Source organism: Gallus gallus, unplaced genomic scaffold, assembly GCF_016699485.2.
Source record: "Gallus gallus isolate bGalGal1 unplaced genomic scaffold, bGalGal1.mat.broiler.GRCg7b scaffold_59, whole genome shotgun sequence".
NCBI lineage: Eukaryota > Metazoa > Chordata > Aves > Galliformes > Phasianidae > Gallus > Gallus gallus.
Genome location: NW_024096011.1, coordinates 84,627 through 109,785, shown reverse-complemented (window position 1 = coordinate 109,785; position 25,159 = coordinate 84,627). Strand labels below are relative to the sequence as shown.

Sequence of the window (25,159 nt, the reverse complement as noted above, 5' to 3'; positions counted from 1 at the left end):
CACACCCCTCACGACCCCCCAACGCCCCCCCAACCCCACCGTCCCCACATCACTCACTGCGGCCGCAGCGCCGTCCGCCCCTCATTGACCACAGCCGCCTTCTGCCCACAGTTGGGGTGGAACTGCAGGCGGGGCACTGGGGGGGTCAGGGGGGGCCCGGCGTTGGTGGCGGGGGTCTGCTGGGGGGGACAGGGAGGGGACAGGGCACGCAGGATGGCGTTGGTGCGGCGCAGGCGGTCGCTGGCGTTGTGCGTGTGGACGATGGTCACCTTGACTGCCATGCCATACAGGTCCACCACCCCGTACACCACCAGCGGGGTCAGCGTCGTGGCCACCCCTGGGGACAGCGAGGGGGGTTTGGGGTCACCTGCGGGGTCCCCACGGCACCCCCCCCCCAAAGCCAGGTGTCCCTATGGTCGCTCCAGGGATGCCCGTATTTGTTCCCAATCGTGTGGCGTTGATATGGGGGAATGCCAAGAATATGGGGACATCACCCATAGCGACCTTAAGGACCCCCATGTACCCCCCCACTCATGGCACGTTGACATGGGGGTCACCATGAGGATGGGGACGTCACCCATAGTGACCTTAAAGACCCCCACGTCCCCCCCCACTCATGGCACGTTGACATGGGGGTCACCATGAGGATGGGGACGTCACCCATAGTGACCTTAAAGACCCCCACGTCCCCCCCCACTCATGGCACGTTGACATGGGGGTCACCATGAGGATGGGGACATCACCCATAGTGACCTTAATGACCCCCATGTCCCCCCCCACTCATGGCACGTTGACATGGGGGTCACCACGAGGATGGGGACGTCACCCATAGTGACCTTAAAGACCCCCACGTCCCCCCCCACTCATGGCACGTTGACATGGGGGTCACCGTGAGGATGGGGACGTCACCCATAGTGACCTTAATGACCCCCACGTCCCCCCCCCACTCATGGCACGTTGACATGGGGGTCACCATGAGGATGGGGACGTCACCGTGAGGATGGGGACGTCACCCATAGCGACCTTAAGGACCCCCACATCCCCTCCCACTCATGGCACGTTGACATGGGGGTCACCATGAGGATGGGGACGTCACCCATGGCCATCATGGGGACAACAGCTGTCCCCTCCCAGACAAGAGGTGTTGATGCAGGGGACACCAAGACGGTGACGTCCTCATGAACGGCCGTGGGTGACATCTGTGTCCCCCCCCCTCAGGTGGTGTTGATATGGGGGGGGGGGGGGACACCAAAGAGTTGGGGATATCAGTGCTGACGCTCATTGTCCCCAGGGTCACCTGAGCAGCCCTCGTGTCACGTCCAGGGTTGACACAGAGACCACCACAAGGATGGGGACGACCCCCACGGTGACCCTGATGTCCTCACAGCCCCTCAGTGTCCCCACGCCCCCCCCCGGTGTCCCCCCCACTGTCCCCACCTTGGTCGACGCCATTGATGTAGAAGTGCAACGCATTGTTGGCTTTCCTCGTCAACCCGATGTGGTCCCCTTCCTGGGGGGGGGGGGGAGGGGACAGAGACACATCAGACCCCCCCCCCAAACCCTTAAGGTGGTCCCAGAGGTGTCCGGGGTCCCCCCGACCCCCTCCCCACAACGGGGCTGGAGGGGTTCAGCCCCCCCCCTGCGATGAGATGGGTTGGAGGAGGGAATGGGGGTCCCGGGGTGGGGGGCAACTGGCAATTGGGGGCTGCCCCATAATTTGAGGTCCTGGGAGATTTGGGCCCCCCCGTGCAGACGCTAAAGGGTTTCAGGGGGGCAACTGCAGCCCCCTCCCCCCAAAACTGGGAAGCTTGAGGACTCCCCAGTTTGGGGGGGGGGGGGAGGGGGGGCAAATATGGGGGTTCCTGGAGGGATTTTGGGCTCGGAGGGATTTGATGTCCCTAAAAGCCACTTTGGGGGGGGGGGATTTGGGGGCTGAGGGTATCACGTTGTCCTTCCCTGTGTAGACAGGGGGGGGAGGGATATTGGGGACCCCCCTCCAAAATGTGGGGGGAGAAGGAAGGGCGGGGGGGGCACCTGCAGCTCATCCAGGCTGAACTCGCAGTACTCGCGCCGCGTCCCTTTGCCATTGGTGAGGATGCCGCAACCGCTCATCATGATGGTGCCTAATTCAGGGGGGGGACTATTAATTAGGGGGTTCGTTAATTAGCTGGGTGGGGGTGGGGGTGTTAGTTAAAGGAGGGCACCCACCGGAGCGCAGGTTGGTCATGGTGGCCGGGTACTCCAGGCTGTTGGGGTTGTGTGCTGTCACCCCGATCTCGATGGAGCCCGACCACTTGTCCACCAGTTTGTCGATGCGGATCTGATGGGGTTTGGGGGGGCAGCGATGGGACCCCCTCACCTCAAATGCCCCAGGGACCCACCACCGTGCCCCCGCTTTCCTTTGGAATGATCCATTCTCCCCTTAGTTCTCCCCCTAGGACCCCCCAGTTGCTCCCTCGGACCACCAGAACCCCTTAAAACCCCCCCAGTCCCCCTCCAATCCCCCCTAGATGCTCCTCAATACCCCCCTAGGATCCCCTAAAAGCTATTGAGGACCCCCTAGTAACTCACTAGGACCCCCCAGACTCCCTTAGTTCCCTTCTAGCATCAGCCAAATGTTCCTCAGTTCTTCCTAGGATCCTGTAAATGCTCTCCAGGACCACCAGGACCCCCCAGCTGCCCTTCAGGACCCCCTAAATGCCCTCCAGGACCCCAAAGTTGCCCTTCAAGACTCTCAATCTCCCCCAGAGGAGCTCCCAATTGACCTTCCAAGACCCTCTAAATGCTCTTCAACACCCCCAAGACACTCCTAGGATTTCTTAATTTCTCTCTAGGACCTCTTAGATGACCCTCAATTCCCTCCAGGACCCCCCCAAATGCCCTCCAGGACCCCCAGGATGCCCCAGTTGTTCCCTAGGACTCCCAGTTCCCCCCGTTGGACCCCAGAGATTCTCTCCAGGACACCCACAATCCTTCCAGTTGCTCTTTAGGACTTCCAATTCCTCCCCTAGGACCTCCTAAAGGGTCTCCAGGACACACATAGCATCTCCCTAATGCCCCTCTAGGGCCTCCTAATGCCCCTCAATTCTCTCTAGGATCCCCTAAATGCTCTCCAGGACCGTCCAAAATACTTTTCAAGACCTCCATGACCCCTCTTGGATTCCCCTAATTCCCCTCTAGGACCTCCTAGATGCCCCTCAATTCCCTCTAGGACCCTCCCAAACGCCCTGCAGGACCCCCAGGACCCTCTCAATTGTTCCCTAGGACTCCCAATTCCCCCCCCAAACCCCCCTGAATACCCATCAGGACCTCCACAACCCCTCTTAGATCCCCCTAATTCCCCTTTATGGCCTCCTAACGCCCCTCAATCCCCTCCAGAATCCCCCAAATGCCCTCCAGGACCCCCCAGTTGCCCGCCAGGACCCCCCAGTTGTTCCCTAGGACTCCCAATTCCCTCCTAGGACCCCCAGGAACCCCCCCCCCCCCCCCCCAAAGCCTACCTCGAACATCTCCCCGTCACGCAGCGGCCTGTTGGTCAGCACCACGCCGTTGTTGAACTCGTCGAGGGGGCGCCGGCGCTCGGCCGTCTTGTGCCCATTGCTCAGCTTGATGAGGGCCCCACACTTCTCGTGGAACAGCAGTGCTTCATTCGACGGCCCCACCCCCGGCCCTGTCCACGCTGCACCTAAAGGAGGGGGGGAGGGGGGGAAAGGGGGATACATGAAGCCCTCCCTCCCAACACACATGCAACAGGACGCACACGTTGGGAGAGGGGCTTCAGCCGGCCCAGTGCTGGGGGGTGGAGGCTCCACCCACTGTCTGGCCACGCCCACATGGGGGATGGCCACGCCCCTACAGAGAAGGCCCCACCCACCAAGCTAACCCTTTACTTATTCATTCATTCACTAAGGATTTCATTCATTTCACTAAGAAATTCATTCATTCATTCATTCATTCATTCAATTGCAGGGTGGGGGGCAGTGAAAGCCCCGCCCCTCGCACTTGGACACGCCCCTATAGAGCAGGCCCCGCCCCTAAGATTAAGCCCCTCCCATCAAGAAATGCCTTCCTCCATTCATTCATCCAAAGCATCGTTCATTCATTCCCTGCAAGATCCATTCATTCCATTGGATGGGCGGAGGCTGCAAAAGCCCCGCCCCTCACGCTTGGACACGCCCACACGGGGTTAAGCCCCGCCCACACAGCCAAGCCCCGCCCACCTGGCTCTCACCCACTTACCAAAACATTGGCCACGCCCCCCCAAACCAGGCCACGCCCCTCAGTGACTGCAAACACACCCCTACCCAGCAGGCCACGCCCACAGCAGGCAGGCCACGCCCACCACGAGTCTCATTCATTGCGACCCCTCCCCACTCACCCTCGGGGGTCTCCAGGTTGTCTGGGAACTGCTCGGGGCGGCTCTGGGGGTGGGGGGAGGCCGGGGCCGGGGGGGGCAATGCTGGAGGGGCAGGAGGGGCAAAACTGGTCATCCTCCCCATACCCCAAATACCCCCAACCCCTCCTAATCCCCTCTCCATACCCCAAAGTTCCACAGCTCCCCCCTATTCCTCCTCCCCGCACCCCATATCCCCCCATAACCCCTTCCACACCCTGAATCCCCCCCAAATTCCCCTCTCCCCACACCCCCAATTCTTCCAAATGCCCCCCCTCCTTACCCTAAACTTCACAAATCCCCCACATATCCCCTCCTGTTACTCTCATATCCCCATAACCCCTCCCCACACCCAATCCCTCACCCCCAAATCCCCCCATAACCCCTCCCACACCCCCAACCTACCTCCCCTTACCCCCAAATCCCCCCATAACCCTCTCACACCCCCCAACCCCCTTCCCTTTACCCCCAATTCCCCCCACAACCCCTGCCACACCCCCAAACCCCCCTCCCTACCCCCAAATCCCCCCATAACCCCTCCCACACCCCCCAACCCGTCCTCCCCTTACCCCCAAATCCCCCCATAACCCTCCCACGCCCCCCAGCCCCCTTACCCCCAAATCCCCCATAACCCCTTCCACCCCCCCAAAAAACCCCCCACTCCCCCCAGACCCCCTCCCATCTCCCATCCCTCCCCCCTGCAAACCCCCCCCCCCCCCCCCCCCCAAACCCCACACTCACCCTCCAGCGCCGCCGCAGGGGTCTCTTCTCCATCCTCCTCCTCTTCCTCCTCCTCCTCCTCCTCCTCCTCCTGGGGCAGCGCCGCCCCCCCCTCCCCACCTCCACCGCTCTCCCCTTCCTCCTCCACCACCGTCACCTGCGTGCACTTCCCATACAGATCCACCACGGCCCAGACACGGGGGGGCAGCCCGCTGGCGGCCGCCCCATAGTCGCGCCCGTTGACCCACAGGCGCAGCTCCCCCCCGGCCGTGGCCTGGACCCCCACCCGGTCCCCCTCGCTCAGGGCGTCGAGGTCGGGTCCGAAATCATCGCGGAGGGAACGGCCGTCCCGCAGCACCGAACGCCCCGACAGCACCCACGACCCCCCCCGCAGCCCCGTGGCGCTGCTGGGGAACTCCAGGGTGGAGGGGTCCTGCGCCGTCACCCCCACCTCGATGGAGCCGCTCCACGAGTTCACCTAAAAAAAAAAAGGGGCAAATTCACCCCAAATTCAGGAGGCGACGGGTCTGTATGTGTACCCCCACGCCCCCCCCAGTGACCCCCAGTCCCATCCTAAAGACCCCTATCCCCGTTCCAGCCCCCCCCCCATTCCCTCCCACTTCCCCCAAATCCCCCCCCGTCTCCATCCCAATTGTGTCCCATTCCCCACCCGATGACCCCTTTTTCTCTCCCAATTACTCCCAGATACCCCCCCAAACTCAACATTTCCTCCTCCCACACCCCCAAATCCCTCCCAGTGCCCCCAATCCCCCCCGCCTCCCCCCCATTACCCCACATCCCCCTCCCCATCACCCCTTCTCCTTTCCCAATCCCTCCCCCAAATCCCTTCCTCGTGCCCCCTATCCCCCTCCATCTCCCCCCAGTCCCCTACAGCTCCCTCCCCGTGACCCTTTCTCCTGCCCCAATCCCCACACAGACCCTCCACTTCCCCCTCCCAGCGCCCCCAATTCCCCCTTTCTCCCCCCCCACCCCATTACCCCACACCCACCTCCGTGTGACCCCTTCTCCCATCCCAATCCCCTCTCAGACCTCCCCAGTTCCCCCCAGACCCAACAGTTCCCCCCACCAGACCTCCTGCTTCCCCCTCCCAGTGCCCCCAATCCTCCCCCCCCCCCCATCACCCCACAGCCCCCTCCCCCTGCCCCGATTCCCCTCTGACCCCCAATTCCCCCCCTCATTACCCCACATCCCCCTCCCCATGACCCCTTCTCCCACCCCAATCCTTCCCCAGACATCTCCAGTCCCCCCCAAACCCAACAATCCCCCCAACAAACCTCCCTGTTCCCTCTTCCACTGTCCCCAATCCCCCCATCTCCCTCCCCATCACCCTACAGCCCCCTCCCCCTGCCCCGATTCCCCTCAGACCCCCAAATCCCCCCCCCATTACACCACATCCCCCTCACCACACTCCCTTCTCTCATCCCAATCCCTCCCCAGATGTCTCCACTCCCCCCCAAACCCAACAATTCCCCCTCCCACGTCAACCCAGTGCCCCCCAATCCCCCCCCATCACGCCATGGCCCCCTCCACCACCCCCAATTCCCCTCAGACCCCCCCCAAACCCATCAATTCCCCCTCCCACATCAATCCACTGCCCCCCAACCCCCCCATCACCCCACAGCCCCCCCCACCCCGATCCCTCTCATACCCCCCAATCCCCCCCATCACCCCACAGCCCCCTCCTCCACCCCCAATTCCCCTCAGACCCCCAAACCCCCCCAAGACCCAACAATTCCCCCCCACCACACCTCCCGATTCCCTCTTCCAGTGCCCCCAACCCCCCCCCCATCACCCCACAGCCCCCCCCGCCCCGATCCCCCTCAGATCCCCATCCCCCCCCATCAACCCACAGCCCCCTCTTCCACCCCCAATTCCCCTCAGAACCCCAAACCCCCCCCAAACCCATCCATTCCCCCTCCCACCTCAACCCACTGCCCCCCACCCCCCCCCATCACGCCACAGCCCCCTCCCCCCGCCCCGATCCCCCTCAGACCCCCAATCGCCCCCCCCCACCTTGCGGTCAATGCGGACGCAGAAGACGCGGCCCGGCACCAGCGGCCTCCGGCTCAGCACCAGCCCGTGGTTGAACTCCTGCCCGGGCTGAGCCCTCGCAGCGCTCCGCCCGCCGGGGGCCAAAGCCACGAGGCGCCCGGTACGGGGGTGCAGCTCGGGGGGGCCGCCGTTCCCCGAGTTCCCCCCCCCGGGACCCCCCGGCCCGGCCCCAACGGGGCCCGGCGCCGCCATCGCGCTCCGGTCGCGACGTTTTGCGACGGGGCGGTGCGGTGCCGCGGTGCTTTACGGTTACGCGGTGCTTTACGGCAGCGTGGCGCGCGGCGCTGCTGTCCCCGCGCGGCGGCGCTTTACGGCGGCGCGGCGCTCAGCGCGACGCTGCTTGACGGCCGGCGGTGTCGCGCAACGGTCGCCATGGTGATGGGACGGGGCAGGGAGACGATGCGCCCCATAGAATCCTTTGTGAGAGCGGAATAATTAATAGAGATAGAAACACGGGGTTGCAATTAGGGAGAGATCAGTGTAATTAGCATCATAATTAGATTTTTAATTAGTGGCTAGTGGGAGTTAATGTGGGTTAATTGGGGTTTAAGGCGATTGAGGTTAATTAATGATGGGGTTAAGCGTCAGTGAGGGTCAACGTGGGCTTAATGATGGTTAATTAGGGGTTAATGACAATCAGTTAATGGTTAATGAAGTATTAATGAAAAATTAATGAAAGTTGGTCTTCATAAATAATTAATGAGGATTAATATGTATTAATTAGAGGATAAATGAGGTTTAGCGTAGACTAATGAGGGTTAATTAGGGCTTAGTGAGGGTTAATTAGGATTAGTCAGAATTAGCGAGAGTTCGTCAGAGTTAATAAAAGTTAATGGATAAGTGAATTGGACGGCTAATGAGGATTAATGAGAGCTAATGAGGGTTAACGCGCGGTCACTGAAGGGTTAACGAGCGGACCGCTGCTCCGCCACTCCACGCCCACTCAGTCCTTATGCAAACGAGGGGGCGGGGTTATGCTAATGATGGGGGCGGGGCCTGGCGGCTCCCGCGCTCCCCGGCAGCGCCAGCCGCAGCCCGGCACGGCGCGGCCCCCCCGGAACCCCATTTCTGGGGTCCCCCCCGAAACCCCCCTTTTTGGGACCCCCTTTTTGGGGACCCCATTTCGGGACCCTTCCTTTAAGATTTCTCCTTCTGGGACCCCCATTTTTGGGGACCTCCCCTTAAATCTCCCCCTTCCCCTCCTCCCTCCCTTTTGGGTCCCCTTTTTGAGACCCCCCCCCCCTCCCCCCACTTTTTGGAAGCCCCCTTTTAGGATCTCAGTTTGAGTCATTTTCCCCTCCCCCCTTCCCCCCCCACCCCCCCTTGGAGTCCCTTCTTTTTGGGGTCCTCCCCATTTTCAGGTCCCCTTATTGACCCTCCCCCCCTTCTCCCCCCCATTTTGAGACCCCCTTTTAGTAAGATTTTGGGGGACCCCATTTTTGGGGTCCTCCCCCCAGGACCCCCACACCACCATGACGGTGAAGTTGGACTTCGAGGAGTGCCTGCGGGATTCACCCTGGTTCAGGTATTGGGACCACCCCCCACCCCTCCCCCCTAAAACCCCTCGTGGAACCCCCTCCCCTATTGGAGTCACCCCCAAATTATCCCCAATCCACCCCAAATCAATGAAAGTGACCCCTGAAGACCCCAAATGACCCCAAATTAAGGAAGGTGACCCCAATATTGCTCCAAAATCGATGAATATTGCCCCCTAAATGACTTGAAGTCGTCCCCAAATCACCCCAAATCACCCCAAAATGGCCCTAAATCATCCCAAAGCGACCCAAAGTCGATGAGAACGGCCCCGAAATGACCCAAAGCCGCCCCCCAAATCAACCCAGGTGACCCCCAAATTGATGAAAATGGCCTAAAATGACCCCGAATCACCTCCACTCATCCAAAGGGAGCTTCAGATCGCCCCAGACCACCCCAAAGTCAAGGAGGATGACCCCAAAATGACCCAAACCCACCCCAAAGTCACCCCAAAATCACCCCCAGTCGTCCAGAGTGACCCCATATGGTCGCAAAACGACCTCAAATCACCCCAAATTGCCCCAAAATGGCTCCGAATGCCACCAAAATTCTTCCAGTTGACCCCCAACCCCCTCCAAATGACCCCCAAATCCCTCAAAACGACCCCAAAATGATCACCTTTGGAATCACCCAAATGTCAGCCTGAAATACCCCCAAAATGACCCCAAAATCAATAAAAACGCAGCCAAAATCACACCGAGACCGACGCAGATCATTCAAAGAGAGCCTGAATTGCCCCCAAAAAGAGCCGAAATTGCCCCCAAATGATGCCCGGGGCGCCCCAAATCGCCCCCAAACTCCCTCAAAATGACCCCCAAGGGGACTCCTTGTGCAAGCTGCTGCTGCTTGTGCAAAGACACCTCGTGCGATAGGGCTCTCCATCCTCGTGCAAGGAGCTCAGGTGTGCACGAGGGCACTCCTTGCACGGGGGGTTCCTTGCACGACTGAAGGGCAGGAGGGTGGGATGCAAGGGGGGGGGGGGGGGGGGAATGGTAAAAAAATGGGGGGTTCCCCCCCAAAATGTGCCCGTGATGTCATCACGTTGCCATGGCAACGGTGGCCGCAGGAAGCAGAGCAGGAAACTGCGCCGACCGCAGCACCGCAGGGCCCCAAAATCGCCCCAAATCGCCCCAAAATGTGCTCCACTCAGCACTCGTGGGGCTGAGCGTGCGAGGAAAGACCCCAAATCGCCCCCAAATCTCCCCCAAATCGCCCAAAATCGGCTCAAAACTGATGAAAATGGCCCCGATGTCGACACGTCATCTGAAACGAAACCAAAAATAGCCCCAAATCACCCCAAAATGAGCCAAAAATAGTCCCAAAATGGATCAAAATTATCTTGAAGTCACCCAAATGGACCTAAAAACGATCCAGAATGACTCTCGGTTACCAAAAATCACTCCAAGATGACTCCAAATCACCACAAAATTAATCAAAACGACCCCAAAACGCCCCTCAGTTACCACCAGATGACCCCAAATCGCCCCAAATTCCATCAGAATGAGCCCAAAAGTTGTGAACATGGCTGAAAATGGCCCCAAAGTGGCCCCAAATCAACCCAAAATTTAAGGAACCCCAAATGGCCCCGATGATCCAAAGTGACCCCCAAATACCCCCAAACTGACCCCAAACCAATCGCTCTGACCCCAAAGTTGCCCCTAAGATGACCCCAAAGCACTCCAAATCCACCCAAAGTGTTCCAAAATCATCCTTAAACGGACAAAAATGTCTCCCAAATCACCGCAAAATGACCCCGAAATGATTCCCAAACCACCTAAAATTGAACTCAACGGATCCCAAATCATCTTAAAATAGCCCGAATGACACCAAATCACCTGAAATCAACCTAAATTCAACCCCAGTTTACCCCAGATGGCCCCAAATCGCCCCAAATTATCCCCAAATGACCCCAAATGGCCCCACGTTGACTTTCAGATTATCCCCAAATCACATTAAATCAACCCAAGATAACCTTCAATCAACCCAAATCAGCTCAAATCTCCCCCAAATCGCCCCATAATGATCCCGAGCCACCCCCAAAATCACCTTCATTCACCCCAAAATGACCCCAAATCGACTCCCCAATCCCCCCGTCACCTCAAATCACCCCAAAATGACCCCAAGTCACCCAAAATTCATCCCCAAATCATCTCAGACCACCCCAAAATCACCTCCGAATCACCTTATGTGACCCAAAATCACCTCATAGTCACCTTATATGACCCAAAATCATCCCAAAATCATCTAAAGTCACGCCAAAATCACCTCAAAATCACCTTGTATGACCTAAAATCACCCAAAATCATCTGAAATCACCCCAAAATCACCTCAGAATCACCCTGAATCATCCCAAAATCTCCCTAAAAACTCCCCAAAATCACCCTATATGACCCCAAATCACCCCAAAATTGCCTTCAATCACCACACAATCACCCTATATGACCCCAAATCACCCCAAAATCACATTCAGTCACCCCAAAATCACCTTCAGTCCCCCCAACATGACCCCAAATCCCCCCACATTTCCCCCAGTTGTCCCAAATGACCCAAATTCCCCCCAAATGGCCCTAAATTCACTCCCAAATCTGTGTGTGTCCCCCCCTCCCCCCCCCCCAGGGCAGCAGTGGAGGAGGCGGAGGCGGAGGTGTCAGAGCTGGAGACACAACTGGAGAAGGTGGGGGGGGGGGGTCCCCAAAAATGGGGGGTGGTCCCCAAAATAAAGGGAATCCCCAAAATGGAGAGGGGTCCCTCAAGGCCCCAGAAATGGGGGGTGAAGGGGGGGCAAAAATTGGGGGGGGGGATCTCCAAAATGAGAAGGGAGGGGTGTAGGAAAAATGGGGGGGGGTCCCTAAAAGGGGGGCCCCAAATGGGGGATACCCACAAATGGGGGGTACCCCCAAAGCTGCCACAGATTGGAGGGGAGGGGGAATTGGGGGGTGTTCTAAAAATGAAGGGTCCCATATTGGGGAGGGGGTCTTCAGAATGGGGGGTGGGGGGATCCTTAAAATGGGGGTCCTAAAAATGAGGGGGGAGGGGGGTCCCTGAAAAATGGGATTCAAAGTGAGGGGGTGATGTGGGAGGGTAATGGTGGGATTTGGGGTCACGGGGTGAGGGGTCAGAAAGGGCTTAAATGGGTCCCAAAAGGAAGAGGGGGGGTTAAAAAATGGGGGGCTCCTTAAAAATTAGAGGGGCCCCTAAAAAAGGGGGAGGGGAGGCTTGGAGGGGTGAGGGGGGGTCACGGAGGGGGGCAATGGGGTGATGGGAGTCAGAGGGGGTTTAAGGTATCCCCCCAAAAAAGGGGGGGACCCCAAAAAAGGGGGAGGACCCCAAAATAGGGAGAGGACCCCAAAATAGGGGAGGGGGTGTCCCTGATTTTGGGGGTGTGCCCCCCCCCCCCCTCCAGGTGCTGAAGCTGGGGGGGGCCGTGCTGGAGGCTGGGCGGCAGCTGGTGGGGAGCAGCCGGGCGCTGGCGGTGGGGCTGCGTGAAATGGGGGGGGCCCCCAGAAGGGACCCCCTGCTGAAGGTGAGAACCCCCCTTCTCCCCCCCTCCCCCTCCCCTCAAATATATTTAGGGGAAGCTTTGAGGGGGGGACCCCAAAATTGAGGGGTTTGGGGGGGATGGGGGGGTCATGGTGAGGGTGTTACACCCCCCCCCCCCAAAAAATAAAGGGAGGGGTCGTGGGGAGGCACCCCAAAATTTAAAGGTTGGGGGGGTATGGCACAAAATGGGGGTGTTTGAGTGGGATGGGGGGGACGAGGGGGGTCAGCACCCCAAAATTTGGGGGATTGGGGGGTTACACCCCAATAATGGGGGGGGGGTTGGGGGTCCTGGGGTTTTTTAGGAGGTCCTGGGGGGGGCACCTGTAAAATGAATGGGGGGTCTCAGGGGGGGGGCACCCCAAAATGGAGGGGAGATTTGTTCTGAGGGAGGGGGGCACCCCAAAATTGGGTCCTGGGTGGGGGGGGAAGTTGGGGGGGGGGGGGGGCAGTTGTGAGGTTTTTGTGTGGAGGGGGTCCATGTTGGGTAAGGAGGGGGGGGGGTCCCAAGGACTTTGAGGGGGGTTCCCTCCCCCTTCCCCTTTCAGGAGGCGCTGGAGAAGCTCTGTGATTCGCTGGAGCAGATGATGGACGGCCATGAGGTGCCCAAGCCCCGCCCCTTTCCTCTAAGCCCCTCCCCCAGCCCCCTCCCCTCACCCCCCAGAGCCCCCCCTCCCCCAAAAATACAATCTCCCCACCCCCAGGAGCTGCAGGACAGCACCGAGCGGGCGCTGCGACGGCACCTGCATGGCCTGATGGAGTGAGTGGGTCCCATGGGGGGGTCCCATGGGGGGGGGGGGGAGGGAGGGGCCTAAGGGTATCACTGGGGGGCATTGGGTGACATGGGGGGCTATGGGGGGGGTCCTGTGGGTGTCACTGGGGGGGCCCTGGGGGGGTCTCTGGGTGTCTTGGGGGGTCCCATGGGTGTATTGGGGAGGTTGTGGGGGGAGTCTAAGGGTGTCCTTAGGGGGGATATGGGGGGGGGGGTCCTGTGGGTGACACTGGGGGGGGGCCTTGGAGGGTCTCTGGGTGTCTTGGGGGGTCCCATGGGTGTCGTGAGAGGGGTCCTGGGGGGGCTATGAGTGTCCTTAGGGGGGATATGGGGGGGGGGGTCTATGGGTGGCATTGGAGGGGATTTTGGGGGGCCCTGGGGGGGCTGTGGTTGTCACTTTGGGGGTGGGGGGGATATGAGGGGTCCTGGGGAGGGCTATGAGTGTCTTGGGGGGGTCCCATGGGTGTCATGGGGGGTGCAGGGGGTGGGGGGTCTCCTGTGTGTCCCCTCTGGGTGCTGGGGGGAGTCCTATGGATCCTGGGGGGCAATTGCAATGAATAGGAAGGAGGGGAGGGGGTTCTCATCCCTCCTGTGTGTGTGTGTCCCCCACCCCCCCGTCCCCCCCCTCCTCCTCCCTCTCCAGGGGGTGCCGGGTGGTCCGGGGGTCCCGGCGGGAGCGGGGCCGGGCGGTGGAGGCTCTGGGGGCGGCACTGCAGCATCACGCCGAGGTCCCCCGGCGCCGCCCCCACGAGGCACAGGAAGCGGCCGCGGCTATGGGGGGGGCGAGGGGCGTGGCCAGGGCGCGGGGGCTGGACCACGTGATGCAGGTGGGCAGGGTTTCCGGGGGGGTGGGCGGGGTTTGGGGAGGGGCGGCGTGGGGGTGGTTTGAGGGCGAGTGGGCGTGGCTTAAGGGTGGCGGTGGGGAGCGATTGGGTGGGGTGTGGAGTGGGCGTGGCTTAGGAGTGGGTGTGGATAGTGGGTGGGATGTGGAGTGGGCGGGGCTTGGGGGTGGGCGTGGATAGTGGGTGGGATTTTGAGTGGGCGGGGCTTAGGGGTGGGCGGGGCTTAGGAGACTGGGTGGTGAATGGTTCTGATGTGAAGTGGGCGGGGCTTAGGAGTGGGCGTGGACAGTGGGCGGGATGTGGAGTGGGCGGGGCTTAGGGGTGGGCGTGGATAGTGGGTGAGATTTGGAGTGGGCGGGACTTAGGGGTGGGCGGGGCTTAGGAGACTGGGTAGTGAATTGTTGGGATGTGTAGTGGGAGGGGCTTAGGAGTGGGCGTGGATAGTGGGTGGGATTTGGAGTGGGCGGGGCTGGGGGGTGGGCGGGGCTTAGGAGACTGGGTGGTGAATGGTTGGAATGTGGAGTGAGCATGACTTGGGAGTGGGCGTGGCTTTAGAAGTGGGCGTGGCTTTAGAAGTGGGCGTGGATTGTGGATGGGATGTGGGGTGGGCGGGGCTTATGGGTGGGCGTGGCCTAGGTGCTGGTGTGGGTAGTGATAGGGTGGGATGTGGAGTGGGCGGGGCTTAGAGGCGGGCGTGGCTTAGGGGTGAATGTGAATGAATGAACGAACGAAGGGTGAGTAGAGGTGGGTGGGGTTTGAGTGGGCGTGGCCTAGAGGTGGGCGTGGCTGAGAGGTGAATAATGAGTGAATGAATGGGTGGGGCATAGAGATGGTTGGGGCTTCGGGTGGGTGGGGTTTATTCGTGGGTGTGGTCTGTGTGACCCCCAGTTCTTCCCTCTTTCCCCCTCTGCAGCTCAATGTGATGCAGGACAAGCAGAAAACAGAAATGCTGCAGTTTGTGAGTGGGGGAAGTTGGGTGGGGGCTGAAGGGGGGATCTTGGGGTGCAATGAGGCGGTCCTAGGAGGCTCATGAGGGGATCATGGGGTGTAAGGAAGGATCTATGGGGTCATGGGGACCTGTGAAGGGGATCTGGACCTACATAAGGGGGGCTGAGGGATTCATGGAGGAATCTGGGGGTCTGTGGGGTGGGGTTCCGGGACTTCTGTGGGTTTATAGAAGGATTTGGGTTCTAAGAAGGGATTTAGGGGTATACAGAGGGGGGTTCAGAGTGGTTTGCATGTCCATTGGATTGGGTCTGGAGGGTCATCGGGAAGGATTTAAGGATCCATTGAGGTGGTATTGGGGGATCTATGGAGAGCCAAAGAGGATTTTGGAGGTCCATGGGGTGGTTTCGGACTCTATCGGAGCTCCACGGATGGGTCTCTGGGGCTCCATAGGGGTCTGTGGAGGGGCCCAGGAGGGCTCGTGGGGTGAGACCCCCCTCCCTGCACACCTTTCCCGCCCAGGCTCTCTCCCTGTTGGCCGCCCACGCCTCCTTCTTCTCCCACGGCCACACTGCAGCTGCTTCATCCCAACCATTCCGGACGAGCCTGGGAACACAGGTGGGCCCCCGAGTGGGATTTTTAGAGGCCCCCCCCCGGATTGGGGAGGGTCTCCCAGGGGGAGTTCTGATGGGCTGACCCCTTTCCCACCCCCCCCCCCCCCAAAGTTGGAGCAGATGGAGTTGGAGGCGGCGCGGCGGCATCGGGACCTGGAGCAGAGACACGCACTGCTGCTGCAGCAGGTGGGCGGGGCCTGGAGGGGGGCGTGGTCTGAAGGGGCGTGGTCAAAGAGGGGGCGTGGCCAAGAGAAGGGGCGTGGTCTCAGCCCCCCCAAAGTGTGGGGTTAAGAGATGGGGTGGGGTCTGAGTGTGGGGCTGGGGGGTAAAATGGGGCTGAGGGGGCGTGGCCTGGACAAGGGGGCGTGGTCAGGACAAAATGGGGCGTGATCTGGACAAAGAGGGCGTGACCAGGAGATAGGGGGCGTGGCCTGGACCAATAGGGCATGGCCTAGACAAGTGGGGGGCGTGGTCTGGACAAACGGGGGCGTGGCCAGGACAAAGTGTGGTCTGCACAAAGGGGGCGTGGTCTGGACAAAGGGGCGTGGCTTTGGTGAGTGGGGGCGTGGTCACGTGGTGGGCGTGGCCTCTGACAGACACCCCCTCCCCCCAATCCAGGACCTGACACAGGAGGTGGTGGACGTGGCCAGTGGGGGGGCAGGGCCTGATGCCCCCCCCATGGAGGGCTATCTGTACAAGAGGGCCAGCAACGCCTTCCGCACCTGGAGCCGGTACCCCCCCCCCGAATACCCCAAACCTTAAAATGCCCTAAAATGCCCTAAACAGTTTTCTGTCCATAGACATCCATAGGAGGACCCATAGGGACCCTATAGGGACCCATATGGAGACCTATATGGACCTATAGACATCCATAGGAGGACCCATAGGAGCTCATAGGGACCCTATAGAGACCCACATGGACCTATAGACATCCATAGGACCCGTAGGGACCCTATAGAGACCCATATGGAGATCTATATGGACCTATAGACATACATACGAGGACCCATAAGGACCCCATAGAGACTCATATGAAGACCTGTATGGGCTTATAGGCACCCATAGCAGAACCTATAGGGACCCCATAGAGACCCACATGGAGACCTATATGTACCTATAGACATCCATAGCAGGACCCATGGAGACCCTATAGAGACCCATATGGAGACCTATATGGACCTATAGACATCCATAGGAGGACCCATAGGAGCTCATAGGGACCCTATAGAGACCCACATGGATCTATAGACATCCATAGGACCCATAGGGACCCTATAGGGACCCATATGGAGATCTATATGGACCTATAGACATACATACGAGCACCCATAGCGACCCCATAGAGACTCATATGAAGACCTATATGGGCTTATAGACATCCATAGTAGAACCTATAGGGACCCCATAGAGACCCATGGACATCCATACTGGGACCCATTGAGATCCATAGTGAGACCCATAAGGGTCCATATGAGACTCACTGAAACCCCATAAGGACCCATAGAGACCCCCAGAGACCCCATAGAGACCCACTGGGGCCTGCAAGGACCAATACAGAATCCATGGAGAACCACAGGGACCCCATAGGGACCCACATAAGGATCTGTATGGACCCATAGAGATCTGTAACAGGACCCATAGGCATCCCATAAACACCCCTATAGAAACCCATAGTGATGCATACAGACCTATTGGGACTTATGGGGACCCCATAAAGACCGTGGAGATCCATATCAAGACCCATAGAGATCCATAATGAGACCCATTGAGACCCATAGTGAGCCCACAGAGACCCCATAAGGCCCCATAGAGACCCACTGGGAGCCGTAAGGACCAATAGAGAATCCACAGAGAGCTGTAGGGACCCATAGAGAGACCCAAAGAGACCCCATAGGGACCCACAAATAGACTCATAGAAATCCGGAGAGAGATCAATTAGGGCTCATTAGGACCCATGGCGACCCCATAAGGACCCACTGGGACTCATAGGGAACCCATACATAGCCATAGAGAAACCCATAGGGCAGAAACCCCATAGAAACCCCATAAGGCCCCCGTAGGAACCACCATAGACCTATAGAGAGACCCATTGAGACCCATAATCAGACCCATGGGGGCTCCATAGGGAACCATATGGATCCTATAGAGACCGATAGGGCCGTCCCCTCTCCCAGTTTTGGGGTCTCACCCCACAATTTGGGACCCCTCCTTATTTTGGGGTCCCCCCCACCCCCCCACAGGCGCTGGTTCTCCATTCAGAGCAACCAATTGGTGTACCACAAGCGGGCCCAGGTATGGGGAGGGGTAATGGTTTTGGGGTGGGGACCCCAAAATTTGGGGTCTGGATATGGAGGGGAGGTATGGATATGGGGGGGGGGCTGCATTTTGGGGGGCTGATATTGGGGTTTTTTTGAGGGGGGGAATGTTTTGGGGGAGATTGAGGCAGTTTTGGGGTGGTTTTAGGTCACAGTTTTGGGGTCGCAGCTTTGGGGCCATTTATGGGGCTGTTTGGAGCAGTTTGGGGGCCCTTTGAGGGGATTTAGGGGCGGTTTGGGGCAGGGTTTTGGGGTCCGAGTTTTGGGGCTGTTTGGGTCTATTTGGGGTTCCATTTTGGGGACTATTTGGGGCTGTTTGGGACTTTATGGGATTCCATTTTGGGGAGCCATTTGGGGCCATTTGAGGCCATTTGGGGTCTCGGCTTTGGGACAGATGGAGGCAGTTTGGGGTCAGGGTTTTGGGGTCCCAGTTTTGGGGGCTGTTTGAGGTGGTTTTGGGGTCCGGGTTTTTGGGGTCCCCCCTGACCCATGTCCCCAGGACCCCCCCACGGTGGTGGTCCCAGACCTGCGGCTCTGCACCGTGAAGCCGTGTCCCGAATTGGAGCGACGCTTCTGCTTCGAGGTGGTGTCCCCCAATAAGTGAGTGGGATCCCAAAAATGGGGGGGGGGGGGGGGAGACCCCAAAATAGGGGGGGGTGGGGCGGATGGGGTTGGGGTCTGGAAATAGAGTGGGGGTGAAAATGGTGGTGAGGGGGGGTTGAGGGAGGGACCCCAAAAACCAGAACCCTAAAAGTGTGGGGGACCCCAAAAAAGGGGGGAGAAGGGGAGGGAAGGGGGAGGAAGACCCTAAAATAGGGGAGGGGGGAGGGGCAGGGATGGGGGTGTGGAAATAGGGTGGGGGTGAAAACAGTGGTGAGGGGGGGTTGAGGGAGGGGACCCCAAAAACCAGAACCCTAAAAGTGTGGGGGACCCCAAAAATGGGGGGGGGGGAGGTTGGGTGAGGGGAGACCCCAAAATAGGGGAGAGGGAAGGGCCCCCAGCACCCCCATAACCCTTTTGGGGCACCCCCACCGAACCCTATAACCACTCCAGGATCTCCCTCAGCCCTCCATAACCCTTTTGGGGTACCCCATAGCCCCCCGTAACCCTTTTGGTGTGCCCCCTCCCGAACCCTATAGCCTCTCTTGTTTCTCCCCCAGCCCCCTATAACCTTTTTGGGGTACCCCCCAGCCCCCCATAACCCTTTTGGGGTACCCCATAGCCCCCCATAACCCTTTTGGTGTACCCCCTCAACCCCCATAACCCTTTTGGGGTACCCCCCAGCCCCCCATAACCCTTTTGGTGTGCCCCCCCCCCAACCCTATAGCCACTCTGGGATCCCCCTCAGCCCCCCATAACCCTTTTGGGGTCCCCCCCCCCCAGGAGCTGTGTGCTGCAGGCAGACTCAGCGGGGCAGCAGCGCGCGTGGGTCAGCGCCGTGCAGAGCAGCATCGCCTCCGCCTTCAGCCAGGACCCCCCCCCCGGCCCTACAGGGGTGAGACCCCCCCCCAAAAATCACCCCAAATGTCCCCCACATCTGTCGGGATCAGCCTTAAGGAACCCCCCCCCCTAAATACCCAGAGCCACCCCCCAAAGCCCGCTGGGATCCCCAAACGCTTATGGGGTTGCGGGGGGGGGCTATGGGACCCCCATATCTCAAAGGCTTTTCTTTGAGGAGGGGCAGGGGGCTGTGGGACCCCAAATTCTTAAGGGAGGGTTTGGGACCCCAAAATCCTTATGTGGGAACCTATAGAATTCCCAAATCCTTGTAGGGTGGGTAATGGGACCCCAAAATCCTTATAGGGGGGTTATGGGACCCCAATGTCTTTATGGGATGGGTGGGTGTGTTATGTGACCCCAAACCTTGTTGTGGTCCTTATGGGGTGGGTTATGGGACCCCAATGTCCTTATGGGATGGATGGGTGTGTTACATGACCCCAAACCCTTATGGGGCAGGACCCCAAACCCTACTATGGTCCTTATGGGGTGGGCTATGGGACACCCAATGTCCTTATGGGGTGGGTTATGGGACCCCAATGTCCTTATGGGATGGCTGAGTGTGTTACATGACCCCAAACCCTTATGGGACAGGGACCCCAAACACTGCTATGGTGATCCTAAGCCCCCCCTTCCTTCCCCCCCCCGTCCCCCCCCCCCAATTATCCCCATTCTTTTGCAGCCTCCGGGGTCGACATCGGGATCTGGGGGTTCCCATGGGGGTCGTGAGGTTTTGGGGCAGATTTTGGGGTTGGAAGGGAACGGGAACTGCTGTGAGTGCAGCGCTCCGGACCCCGCCTGGGCCAGCGTCAACCTGGGCATCACTCTGTGCATTGAGTGCTCCGGGATCCACCGGTGAGCACCCAAAATCCCACACATTCACCCCAAAAATCCAGTTCGGAATCCCCCCCCCTTCCTTTCCCCTCCTCCTTGAACCCCGAATTCAGCCTCGCGACCCCAAATCCTATAAGAATCTCTCTAAAGGTCCCTCGTCCCGCTGACCCGAAAGGTGCGTTGAGGGTTCTCCTGCTGTGCCCCAAATCCCGTCGTTTCACCCCAAAATCCCCGCCTGGATCCCAAATCCCCTCCTGAAGCCCCAAATCCATCCCCACGTCCCTAAAAGGGACCTTAAGGAGACCCCCCCCCCCCCCCACAGGACACCCCCAACCCCCCGGAAACCCCGCAAAGACTTTGAAGTCCCCCAAACACTCCCATTTCCCCCTTCCAGGACCTTAAGGACCCCTCCAGACCCCCCCAAGACCCCTCAAACTCTCTCCTATCCACCTTCCAGGACCTTAAGAACACCCCCAGAACGCCTCCCACCCCATAAGAATCCCCATAAAGATTCTGGGGTTCCCCCCATTACCCCACCCAAACTCCCCCACGACCCCCATATCCCCCTTCCAGGACCTTAAGAACCCCCTCTAACCGCATAAGAACCCCCATAAGGACTTTGGGGTCCCCCCTACAACCTCCAAACACTCCCATGATACCTTCCAGGACCTTAAGGACCCCTCCAGACCCCCCCACGACCCCTCAGACACTCCCATTTTCCCCTTCCAGGACCTTCAGAACCTCTCCAACCCCATAAGAACCCCCATAAAAATTTTGGGGTTCCCCCATTCCCCCCCCAAACTCCCCCACAACCCCCCCCATATCCCCCTTCCAGCACCTTAACCCCCCCCCTCCAACCCCATAAGAACCTCCATAAACACATCGGCACCCACTCAGGATTTGGGGACCCCCCCCCCCCTCCAAGACCCCCATTTATTTTTGCCCCCCCCCCCCCCCCATCAGGAGTCTGGGGGTTCACTTCTCCAAGGTGCGCTCGCTGACGTTGGACACGTGGGAACCCGAGCTGGTGAAGGTAACTGGGAGCACTGGGATGGAATGGGGGGAGGGGAAGGGGGTTTCTGGGGGGGTTGGGGGGGTCCACCCCCCTTTTAATGCCTTCCCCCCCCCCCCCCCCCCCCCCCCCCATACGAAAAGCTGATGTGCGAATTGGGGAACCGAACGCTGAACCGCATCTATGAGGCGCGGGTGGAGGAGATGGGGGTGAAGAAACCCCACCCCGAATGCTCGCGGTGGGTGAGACCCCCCCCCAAAAAAAAACAAATATGGGGGGGGGAAGGGGGGGGGGCTGAGCCTTAAGGATCCCCCCCAGGACTTCCCCAACCCCTAAAAACCCCCATCAAGATTTTGGGGATCCCCCCATTTCCCCACCGAACTCCCCCAGGACTCCCCATATCCCCCTTCCAGGACCTTAAGGACCCCCCCCAGGCCTCCCCACGACCCCCCCCAGGACCCTCCCCAACACCACCCCAAAACCCTTCTGACCACCCAGCACCCCAAAGCCCCCCAGGAACCCCCCCACCACCACCCCAAAACCTTTCTGACCACCCCAGGACCCCAAAGCTCCCCCAAAACCCCCCATGACCCCCCCATGACCCCCTCAACACCACCCCAAAACCCTTCTAACCTCCCCAGGATCCCAAAGCCCCCCTTCAGGACCCCCCCAGGACCCCCCCCAACACTGCCCCAAAACCCTTCTGACCACCCCAGGACCCCAAAACCCCCCTCAAAACCCTCCACGACCCCTCCCACGACCCCCCCCCCCCCCGCAACCCCCCCATAGGGTGCAGCGCGAGGATTGGATCAGAGCCAAATACGTGGAGAAGAAATTCGTCACCCGCCTTCCGGGGGCGTGGCCTAAAAAGCCCCGCCCACCCCGCCACGTCTCCCGAGGAAGCCCCGCCCCCCGCGGCTCACAGGCGACAGGTATTGGCCGGAAAGGGTGGAGGGGCGGGGCTTCGGAGGGGCGGTGGGCGGGGCGAGTAGGAGGTGGGTGCGGCATTCAAATGAGAGGGCGGGGCTACGGCTGGAGAGTGCATGCGGAATGGGCGTGGACTAGCGGTAGTGGGCGTGGCCTATCGGTAGCGCACGTGGCCTATAGTCATAGTGGGCGTGGCCAAGCTCTGCATGCTTCCTCTATGCAATCTGGGCGTGGTCTCGGGCTGTGGGCGTGGCCTGTTGGCACAGTGGGCGTGGCCAAGTTCTGTATGGGGGCATATGCAAAGTGGGCCTAGTCATGGGTTGAGAGCGTGGCCTGAGGGCGCCGTGGGCGTGGCCTGATTACAATGGGCGTGGCTTGCTGTCAGTGGGCGTGGCCAGGTTCTGCACGTGGCCTCTAAGCAAAGTGGGCGTGGCTTTGGGTTTGGGGGCGTGGCCTATGGGCAGAGTGGGCGTGTCCTGATGGCAGTGGACGTGGCCATTTGACACAATGGGCGTGGCCAGGTTCTGCACGTGGCCTCTAGGCAAAGTGGGTGTGGCTGTGGCTTGTGGGCGTGGCCTGTGGGCGTGGCCAGAGCACGATGGGCGTGGTCTGTGTGGTGTGGGCGTGGCCTGGCCCTCATTTCATCCCCATTTCCCCCCCGCACAGAGCCCGAGCCGCCCCCCAGCCTCCACCCCGGGGCTCTCCTCTATTGGGGGGCGCAGCACCGGCGTCTCCCAGCCATGGCTGACGCTTTGGCCCACGGTGCAGACCCTGGTTGGGCCAATGTGGCCGAAGAGCACCGCACGCCCCTCCTGCAGGCCGTGGCCGTGGTAACGGGGTGGTGTCACCCTATTGGAATCCCATTGGGAGGGGGGGGGAGGGGTCGCACATCACCCTCATAGCGATCTCCCCTTCCCCGCCTCCACCCCCTCATATAGAATTCACTGCTGGGCTGTGAGTTCCTGCTGCAGAATGGTGCCAATGTCAATCAGAGGGACAGCCGTGGGAGGGGGCCGCTGCACCATGCCACCATGCTGGGGCACACCGGGTTAGTGCCGGGGGGGGTTGTGGGGGGGGTGGGGGGTTGTAAATGGGGTGGGATCAGAGGGATGGGGTGCTCAGCATCCTTATCTTATGAATGGAGGGTGCCCATCCCTAATGTGGGGCTGTAGGGGTGGAGCTCAGTTCTCCATTTAAATGAATGGTGGCCGTGGTCACCCCTGCAGCAGTGGTGATGGGAAGCTCAGCAGGGACCATCCCGTTTTGTTCCTGGATGGGGGACCATCACTGTGGGATCCCCAGTTTCAAGGAGTGGTGGCTGTGGGCCCACCCAACTCAGCCACGTGGGAAGCTCAGCAGGAGCCCCCAGGTTTGCTCCTGGATGGGTGACCCCCCCAACCACCCCCATTTAAACGGATGGTGGTGGTGCCCACCCCTAATGCCACCCCCACGGAAAGCTCAGGAGGGAATGTCCTCTTCCATTCTTAGATGGGGGACCCCCCAAGCCCTCAGTTTTTGAATGGTGGCGGTGTTCACCCCCCAGTGTGGCTCCGTGGGGAGCTCAGCAGGGGCTGCCCTGCTTTGTTCCTGGATGGAGAGTGATTCTCTCTTCCCTTTGGGGGATCCCCATTTTTCTGGGGGGGGGAGTATTCCCCAATCACTTTTGGCATATCTCTATTCGTTCCGGGGAGGGGTCCCTGGTTGGGCAGACCTCCATTTACTCGGGGGTCCTTCAATACTCCCCCACATCCCAGAGCAGATTCTGTCCCATTTGATATCCGAATGGGACCCCTCACCCCTAAATCCCAACCCCAATGCCCCCACCCCCCCTATATATACGTCTCCTCGCCCCATACATGTGTCCCCCCCGCCCCATTGCAGCCTGGTGTGCCTCTTCCTGAAGCGTGGTGCTGACATTAATGCTGTGGACGCGGAGGGGAAGGACGCCCTCACCATTGCCATGGAATTGGCCAACGCCGATATCGTCACCCTGTGAGCCCCCCTCCCCACACTGGGTGCACCCGTGGGTGGTGGGCGGAGGGCACCTCAGGCTGGGGTGGGTGATCCCCCCCCTCACCTCATCACCTCCCATCTCTGATGTCCGCCCCCCACCATCCCCCCCCTTCAGGCTGCGGTTGGCCAAGATGAGAGAGCTGGACGTGGCCCAGGGGCAGACCGGTGGGTTTTGGGGGTCAATCTGTGGGTTTGAGGGTGAATCTCTTGAGTTTTGGGATCAATTCCTGGGGTTTGTGGTCAGTCTCTGGGAGTTGGCGTGGATCTCTAGGATCTGTGGTCCGTCTTTGGATATTGGGGTGGATCTCTGGGTATTGGGGTGGATCTCTGGGTTTTGGGGTCAATCTCTGTGATCTGGAGTCAATCTCTGCGATTTGGAGTTGATCTCTGCGAGTGGAGGCAAAGCTGTGGGTCTGGGGATGAATTTCTGTGGGGATTTGAGGTCAAACTTTGGGTGTGGGAGTCAATCACCCCAAGTCTGGGACATCCTCGAACCCAAATTTTGAGGGGAACCCTTGGGCTATAGGAAGGGAATAGGAGTTCCGGGGTGGGGAGAGGCTTTGAGGTTGGGTCGACCCTAAGAGTGAGAGCTCCCAAAACTTGAGATGGGGACATTTTTTGAGGGTGTCCCTGTTTTAAGGCTCCCCACACTCATCTCCCCCTCCCCAGGTGATGACACCTACCTCGACATCTTCCGTGACATCTCCCTCATGGCTTCTGACAACCCCGAGAAGCTCACCCGTGCCCCCTCAAAGCACTCCACCCTATAGCTCTGCCTCCTTGAGGGTCAAGCCCCTCCCTCCAGGGGCAGGCCATGCCCCCGTTTATTAATTGAAATAAAGCAATGGCCTTATTTGTTCTTAGGCAACTGTTGGGGTATCTAGAACGGGGCTGGTTAGGGGACCTAGAACCATACCCCAATAAAGCCCCGGTGGAAGTTGCAGAAACATCTTTTTCCCCCCCAGATCCCCAGATTTGCTTTCTCAGATGGGTTCTCACTGGGTTAATTAGAACCAAACCCCCCAAATCTGCTGTCTCAAATGGATCCTGGTTGAGTTACCTCAAACCAGATCCCCAAAGCTGCAATCTCAAATGGGTTCTGGTTGGGTAACCTAGAACCACATCCTCAACT

At 59.8% G+C, this 25,159-nt stretch overlaps 2 protein-coding genes across 2 annotated transcripts in view; one reads left to right on the top strand and one right to left on the bottom strand.

Moving 5' to 3' along the window:
* LOC107050995 (neuralized-like protein 4) overlaps window positions 1–7,405 on the bottom strand; it is a 29,572-nt gene extending 22,167 nt beyond the window's left edge. Inside the window, 8 exon segments of the mRNA XM_040657178.2 lie at window positions 58–337; window positions 1,438–1,510; window positions 2,035–2,123; window positions 2,209–2,320; window positions 3,501–3,685; window positions 4,379–4,459; window positions 5,135–5,591; window positions 7,148–7,405. Coding sequence (XP_040513112.1) covers window positions 58–337; window positions 1,438–1,510; window positions 2,035–2,123; window positions 2,209–2,320; window positions 3,501–3,685; window positions 4,379–4,459; window positions 5,135–5,591; window positions 7,148–7,378 — 1,508 coding nt within the window. The 5' untranslated portion in view covers window positions 7,379–7,405.
* A 760-nt stretch (window positions 7,406–8,165) lies between these two features.
* On the top strand, window positions 8,166–24,880 carry LOC776173 (arf-GAP with coiled-coil, ANK repeat and PH domain-containing protein 1-like). The gene is made up of 22 exons (XM_040657179.2): window positions 8,166–8,711; window positions 11,336–11,393; window positions 12,123–12,242; window positions 12,805–12,858; window positions 12,961–13,016; window positions 13,672–13,855; window positions 14,784–14,828; window positions 15,338–15,433; window positions 15,541–15,615; window positions 16,048–16,160; window positions 17,670–17,721; window positions 18,244–18,344; window positions 19,128–19,239; window positions 19,924–20,096; window positions 21,039–21,108; window positions 21,231–21,325; window positions 21,877–22,019; window positions 22,681–22,844; window positions 22,953–23,062; window positions 23,896–24,006; window positions 24,143–24,192; window positions 24,697–24,880. Exons 1-22 carry the CDS (start codon window positions 8,659–8,661, stop codon window positions 24,795–24,797), a joined length of 2,136 nt encoding a protein of 711 aa, XP_040513113.1. The 5' UTR covers window positions 8,166–8,658; the 3' UTR covers window positions 24,798–24,880.
* Window positions 24,881–25,159: the final 279 nt, after the last annotated feature.